An 8,158-nucleotide genomic window follows, 5' to 3' on the forward strand; every position below is an offset into this window, starting at 1 on the left:
ATCAAATTGTCAGTGATCTATAAAGTGTGGTTGATTTTAATGAAAACATTAATTTAATGATTAAACATGTAGCATGCAAATGAAAACCAGGAAAAACTTTTCGTTTTTTTGTTTTTTGCTAACTTGCGTTGAGTCATATTACTGAGTGAATCTATTTTTTCCCAAAAGGGCATTTTGTCGACGACAAAAATAAAGGGTACAGGAGCCTGTACCTAAAAGGGTGAAGTTAATAAGCCCCGACAGTAATACTAACAGTTGATCTATTATACGGTTACCTCAGCCGTAATTTGATACATTTACTAGAAATATCCAAGGAGGGATCGGGGCTACCGATAATTGTTATAAAAACAATCAAATCACACCTTTTAGCCTGACCTGTGTATAGGTGTACCCAGGTGTTTATTATGAGGAGACTAATGAAGAGACCCCCGAGCTGTAAACACACACGCGATATTATCTACCTAATATATTTCCTATTACTCATTCATCATTGTTCAAATTAGTTATACTAGTTATCATGGTTATAACAAAGGTCATCGTCGAAAATTCACTTACGCTAACTGACCTTTAGGCTTGCATACATGTAAATGCACAATAAAAATAAATTTTCTTTTTAAATCAGGGCTTTTCTTTGTCATGCTGCATTATTTGTATTCTCTTTATCAAAAAATTAAAATGAAAGGTTGATATAAACATGTGTTTTATCAATCACTATCATGATTAAGTACTTTAAACATGCACGCACAGTACAATTAACCATATCCTTTTTTTTATAGTTTTATATATAAGATTTATTTACACACAAAAAAACCCATCAAATTGAACATGGACTTAAATGAATTTAGCATTAATTTTATACAAATCCCAAAAAATCTTATTAAGTCCCAAAAGATCCAGGACCCGAAAAGTCTTAGTCCCGAAACATCTTGGTCACGAAACGTCTAGAATTCGTGTACACATGTCATGTGAAGAGAAACTGACTGCAAAGTTATAGTGCAGTAATTAATTTTAATTAAATTTGGTGTCAAAACAAGTTTGCTGAAATTCCATAGTTCTGCCTTTTTCTTGCCCCCCCCCCCCCCCCCCCCAAAGAGTTTATCTCTGTACAAAGGGAAAAAAATAAGAACTGCCTCGTGATTCTATATTTCTTATAAAAGCTTGTGAAGGCCAGCCTCTTAAAAAGAAGAAAAAAACCAGAAAAATATGAATGAATATACATTTATGAAATACAAATAAAATGGAATACTTGTTGGTGTAGATTTCATGAGAATTCATTAATTATAGTACATAACATGCAGTACATTTCATCATTTGGTTATATTATTTTTTCGCGCAGTGATTTCGCGCTGGCTGTGGCGTTGTTACGTCGCGCCACGCACCAACTCTCGCGCAAGTTCATAGTGCGTAGGAATACAAGGTATACTGATATTTGAGAGCATGTTGGTTTTAAGTGTTTTTGTGTCTAAATTATATCGTTAAATGAATTTACAGTTAATGTACTTAAGTCGTTGGATTAAAGAAAGAAACAAATTGTCTCATATTGGAGTTTGAGTCTGACATCATCATTATTATTTTATGCAGTCTATGATTTTCCTAAAAGCAATGGTGGTTTCAACCAATTGATAAAAGAGGCATCTAGATTTCATTCCTGTCTATTTCGGTCACTAAGGTTCGATCAATCCCGTGTGTAGAAATTCCAAGTCAGACTTGGAATTTCCGAATAATTATTTGGAAATCATAATTTGGAATTTCTGAATAACAATTTGGAGTATTGGAACACTATTTCGAATGCTTCCGAATAAATTCCAAATATCAAACAGCTCAATACATTCTCCGTGTAATATCCAAGTAACTTCCGAATTACTTCCAAGTCGCCTCCGAATGGTTTCCAAGTTAACCTCCAAGTGGTTTCCGAATCACTTCCAAATGAAAATAAAACACTAACAAGGTCTCACAGTAATCAAGATATGGAAAATTATTATTAAATACATGAAGATAATATTATCTGAAATATATACATACAAAAAAAATTAACATGCAAAATTCATATCCTGAGTTTGTGTAAATAATAATTAAAAAAACACATTAAAATTCTTAGCGTCCGAACCTAATTCCATTTTCTCAGATCAAAATGATCTAATGATAAGATATAATGTCAAACCATCCATTAATGGGGTAGTTTAAATCAAGTGCTGCCAATAGACCTTTAAAGAGTTGATGACATCCCAGCTGCAGACGGTTTGACCACATCAGCAAGCACTAAATTAATGTCTGTAATCATTCGGCCAGGATACTTTTCCTTTATGATGTCTGTAATTAACAAAAAAAAACGAAATGAAAGAGAAAATTATTTCATTACAGACAAAATGATATAAAAATCTAATATGCTAAGGAGGGCATCATGCAGTGTTTAATTTATACAACTCTGATTTAATCAGAAAATTTAGCAGCGCTCACTAAAAGATTGAGATTGAAGTTTCAGTCATATTTTCAGTCTTCAATAGGGCATACTAAGAAATTGTAAACCTCAGCTACTGATTCAACATATTTAAAATGTCATTTGAATCTGAGCACATTATCATTATCTGACTATACATTAGAAAGTCAGAAACTCAGTTAATGTTGCTTAAAGTAGTATTTTAATTACATATATTATTATTCATAGCTAGTTACCATAAAGGACTCGAAGTTTGTCTCGGTTTTCTAACGGGGGCCGAGCTGCTCCAGTCTTTTTGCTGCCATGATGGCCAGTTATAGAATGGCCTTTCAGTTCTGCTAATGAAAACATTATCCTTAGCAGCCACTTAGCATCAGACTTCCATCCTCTGCTAGGAAGGTCATGTTCCAGCTGTGCCTAATTTTTCATTAAAAAAAGGTGCGAAATGTTAAAACCTATCTTTATCTATATGTAGAGATAACTTAATCATATCAAGAAAAAAGCAAACCAACACCAATACATGTATATGAGATTAGTAGATGATTTAAAAATTCAAAGTCAAAGTTTAATTACTTCATGTAAATCATGTAAGGAAAAACACTTAATGTACATTACTAAAATAGTAAATAAATCTGGAATTCACCTATCAATTACTTATTATTGACAAAAGACTATTCATTTCGTATAATTTTACACTTACCTTTGTAAATCCATTATATAGAATTTCTGAAACTACTTCAACTGTTGGTTGTTGATCCTATTTAAAGATTGATACAAACTGAGTTAACATTTAATTAAATACATTTAGTATATGATGTACCACCCATATAGTCTATGTAGTACAATTAATAAGATGATGTAATCATATAATACATTGTCAAATCACTTCTGATGGTGGGGAAAGAGGTAGTTACATAATATGAATTTCATGATTTAAATACCTGTAGTCCACTGATGCCTGCCACAGTTCCTTGAATATTCGACTTCATTTGTGTCACCTGCTGTTCAAGCTGTGAATAATTAAACCATTTCACTTCTTATATGGTTATCAAATAAAATTATTTAAAAAATAACTCACTTACAGATCTACACTAAAAAGTCATAATTCATATTTGTTTAACAATCCATGAATGATCACACAAGTGTCACCAATTTACCTGATATAATCTGGTGTTGTAGACAGAGTGTGTCTGCTGCAATTCATATAACTGACGCTGCAGAGTCTCTATGTTAAATTTCAATTGGTCACAGCTTCTACAAGAGGATTGATACGTCTGGCTTGTCTGAAGTCTGTCAATATCCATTGACACTACAACAGCCTCTCCTGATAAGGAACTTGAGGACTGATAACCACCCTCCTGGGAATGAAGCGATGTACCTGACGACTGAGGTGATGTCCAAGATGAAGATGGATGTTGTTGGGGCTGTGGTGTCCAGAGTGAAAAATGTGACTGGGATTGTTGTTGTGTCCATGATGATTCACAATGGTGTGTCCATGAGGATGATACTGGTTGGGATTGTGGTGTCCATGTTGATGATGAATAAGGTGTCCATGTTGATGATGAATGTGGCGTCCATGATGAGGACAAATGTGGTGTCCATGACGACGATGACTGTGGTGTCCTTGATGAGGTTGTCGCTGTTTCTGGCTGTGCAGAAAATAAAGGTGTTGGAGACGATGATCTTGATGATGTCAAAGAAAGCTGGCTTGCTAGTTTTGGGTCTCCAGTAGATTGTGATCCACTTTTCAGGGATGAAGAATTGTTGGAATCTTCCTCCTCCATTAGCGAGGACATTAATATGTCAGCAACATGAGATATATCTTTCTTCTATAATTTCAAAAACCTGGTGTTAAAATGGCATTAAATGTCACACATTGACCATGATTAAACTTTAAAAGTACATATTTCAACTTACATTTTTTTCTGTTGCCTTTTTAATGGAAGCGTCCTTACTTTTCTTCTTCTTTGATTTATCCTAAAATGTGTTTGTAAAAAGGTTTATGCATAAAAATAAGCATGGTTAGGTATAAAATCCAATTGGTCATCCTATAATGCATTAAAGAAAAAAGGAAAAAATGTTGAAGATGATGGGTAAAATAAATGTACATACTGGTAATGTCTCAACACTTTCAAGACATGAAGCTGATGGCAATTCTTTTTTACTTGATTTTTTTCTCTAAAAATATATAGAAAGGATTTTAAGGATAAACATAAGATGATTCACTGTTAGTTAGATATACTCAAATTGCTATGTGAAAGGAAAACACTGATCAATTTTTTTTTATACAGTGGTCAACATAAAAGTTAATGAATAAACTAGTATTTTTTGTACCTTTCCGTTTGTCTGCAGATTGCCTTTTTTCGCAGGCTTTACTGCGGACCTTGTGACATCCTGTCAAAAATGATATTTAAAAAAAAAATGATCAGAAAATTGTATATTCTTCAAAGCAAAAACATTTTTATGCAGGATATTTACAATTAAAATTGTTCATGATGATGTTAAAATGGTTTTATTTTTGTCATTTTTAGAAAGTAGAATTAATCAGGTAAGACTGTTGATAGATTAAATCACATCTCAATATCATAAAACTATAATACAGGTATATGTCATCATGAGAGCAGTAAAATTTTTGTCTGTCTATCTTAATTCTCATACCTTTGTACTCTCTTCCATCTTTGAGGTCATTTTTCTCTCTCTTTTCCCATCTTTTTCTGACACTACAGCAACATCTTTGGGTGCTTCGGTCCTTTCTGCAAGTTCTTGCTTTGCAGAAGTTTTGGTATCTGAAAAATTATTAGAGCATGTTATCACATCTGTGAGGAAAAAATGGAAATTGCAAATAATTGGAATTTTTCTACGTGCAAGGGGCATAACTGTTGAAAATTGCTTGATTGTACTCAATGTCTAACTTGACTTAGATATTATCATGATTAACCTGTACACCAAATATTTTAATCCTCTGCGATGAAAATGAACAGAAACTGTTGGTGGACCTACATACAGACATACCTACCGACAAACAGACAGCAGCAAAGCAATATCCCTTCTTCGAGGGAGGGCATAATACATGATAATAATAAACAATTCTGTTTTGTTTGAGGAAGGGGCTGACCAAAAAATCTAAGGGGAAAGTCATAATCAATGGAACTCTTTTTTAAACAATAAGCATGCACATCTAATATAGTTACATGTTGTTCTGCAAATACAGTGGGTTACTTTATAAATGATCAGTATCAAAATTAATTCAAATAATTTTTAGGGTTTAACTGCATGGGAACTTTGAGTTTTCATATTATCTCAATACTAAAATTAAATTTTAAATTCATGAAAAAAGATGCAGATCTGCATACATTAATGAGAATTTTTTGAGCAATAAAATGATATCAAAGAAGCTAGTAATGAATGCTTGGAACAAGAATCATCCACTAGCTATCTGTCTGTTTAATCAGATCAATGCATGCTAATTAAAAACATGCATATCAATAGTACAACTGGTAACTGGATAATAAACATAAAAGAAGTGACTGATTTATTAATCACCTAAATACTGCATGTAAATCTGTAACATTAATGTTACATTCAGTTCCTGTAAGCCATGTGCATGGTTTTCAGTTTGGAAAAAATGATGTTTCTTGCAGGTGTAAAGACCCCCTACCCTGCATAATTACATACATGTATCTATAACCAAATATTATTAATTTATCATTTAATCATTTAATAGTTTACATCCTCTCCTTTGTAGATTTGTGAAGTATTATGTATTACAAATGTACTATTACTGGGTGGGGGTGGGATGGGAATGCAACATATCAGATTATCGTGTGAAGATTTTTTGATAAAATGAATTATTAATAAAATTTGATAGTACATGTACCCATTGAGTGGTGGGGTGTGTTGCAAGCATAACAACTGTTTGCATTAAGTGCAATATATCAGATTACTGAGTGAACATTTCTTGATTCAATAAGTCAATTCTAGGGGGTGGCATGTTACCAAATGTAACAGGATGGGAGAAATAATGACAGCTAGACCACACTGGATTTCAAACCTGGGCCCCCTAATCTCTAGTCAGTGCTCTACCAACTGAACTATCCGTCGCTGGTATTTAAAACTGGTCTGACAGTCACACAAGAAAAAATAACATATTTTGTTTTTCCATTGAAAAATGGAAAATTTGGTGCATTATTTCATAGCTGAAAATTATCATGACTTTATGCTGTAAAAAGCTGTACCTAGTCTCAACAAGCTCAATGCTTAAGATGACCACAGAATTTTTTTAATGAATAATAAAATCTCAGCAATTCGGTGTTTGGGGATTGTAAAATCTCCAAAGACCATACTTTTTAGCCTATTGTAATACAAACATACAATAAGTATGCAAACCTGAAGCGATAGAATTGTACTTCAAAACCGAATTATATTTTGTTTAGGGATGAATGTGCAATCTGACTTAGTGCATGATTATTGATTATATCATTAATAATATATGCCAATTTTTTAATTAAGATCACAAAATTAACTGGTGTTTTTATTCACATTTTTTAAGTAAAAAAAATTGTAAACGGGGGTTAAAATTTTGATTAGATTTTAGGCTAGTTTAAAACAGTGAAATCCGGGGGGGGGGGGGGGGGGGGGTTTCTACATTTTTATATATTTCTACATATACCCCCCCCCCCCAAAAAAAAATGAGAGAAAAAAATGATATCATTATTATCATTATGACTAATAACGCCTAACTGTCATCACGTATACTCATATGTTCATTCCCATTAATATGATTATATCATCAAGAACACTACTTACTGTGGAATGATGAAATTTTCCCTTCAAACACTTTCTTCCCAAACTGCTTGAGAACTGCATTTAGTAAGATGTTCCGTCTTCCCAATCAACGATTATAAACTTCGACATGATTAATTGTTTTTAAGCTCGATTTTGGTTACCTTTATCATGTTTATACTGCATCAAACTTTTATCAATCAAAATTTGGCGCACAACGATTTTGATTGGTTATCGCAAACGAGATAAAATCGTCCTCGGCTGCTGGACGCTTGCTGATCATGGTCATCATAGGAGATTGATACAGGTCTCTAAATAACCGAGATGAAAGCCATCATAAAGTCAACATGTGCAACACGGAGCTGGCATTTTTCACACCAATTACGATAAGCCCATTAACAGGTACACTTTTATGACATTGTAATTTGTACATTCAATTACGGTGTTATTGTTTAAAACAGTTGAACACATATTCCAAGTATCGTAAACTTCCAATCAGTTGAGGCTGATACGCCACCATGCTGACTTTCATGAGGCCGCGGCAGGCAGATGGTACTTAATACAAAAAACCGTCAAGAATATGGTCAGAATAAAATGAATAAAAATGACGTACTTGATTCGGTTTATATCAGTATTTTATTACATTGTAGTTATCTTGTCAATTAAGTACTTCGAAAAGTAATGAACTACGCGGCGGCGGGGGGGGGGGTTTCAAACAGCTGAGAAAACACATGTATTACCATAGACATATATAACAGACTAGATTGGCAACTCTGCCATTTAAGCGTGTTTTATTGTTAAAAATGGTATGGGACCAACCTTACTTTGAGAACTACATTTTAGAATGTAACGACTTAGTATGAAATCTTTACCTTGCACCATTAACATCATAATCATTCTGTTGTTATTGATAATTTCTCGACAATAGGAATTAGATTA

The 8,158-nt window shown here is 33.2% G+C and overlaps 1 protein-coding gene across 1 annotated transcript; it reads right to left on the reverse strand.

Moving 5' to 3' along the window:
• Positions 1-1,102: 1,102 nt before the first annotated feature.
• On the reverse strand, positions 1,103-7,050 carry LOC128172650 (uncharacterized). Its single transcript, XM_052838425.1, has 9 exons — positions 5,096-7,050; positions 4,772-4,831; positions 4,550-4,615; positions 4,355-4,414; positions 3,595-4,266; positions 3,379-3,447; positions 3,138-3,194; positions 2,674-2,854; positions 1,103-2,310 (listed from the first exon to the last, which is right to left on the reverse strand). Exons 1-9 carry the CDS (start codon positions 5,309-5,311, stop codon positions 2,207-2,209), a joined length of 1,485 nt encoding a protein of 494 aa, XP_052694385.1. The 5' UTR covers positions 5,312-7,050; the 3' UTR covers positions 1,103-2,206.
• Positions 7,051-8,158: the final 1,108 nt, after the last annotated feature.

This window comes from Crassostrea angulata, chromosome 2 (genome assembly GCF_025612915.1).
Source record: "Crassostrea angulata isolate pt1a10 chromosome 2, ASM2561291v2, whole genome shotgun sequence".
NCBI lineage: Eukaryota > Metazoa > Mollusca > Bivalvia > Ostreida > Ostreidae > Magallana > Magallana angulata.

Coding starts and splice junctions, on each gene's coding strand:
- LOC128172650 (XM_052838425.1), bottom strand. CDS start 5,311: ATGCCCCTTGCACGTAGAAAAATTCCAATTATTTGCAATTTCCATTTT. Junction 4,832..5,095: donor AGATGGAAGAGAGTACAAAG/GTATGAGAATTA, acceptor CATTTTTGACAG/GATGTCACAAGGTCCGCAGT. Junction 3,448..3,594: donor ACAACACCAGATTATATCAG/GTAAATTGGTGA, acceptor AATTATTCACAG/CTTGAACAGCAGGTGACACA.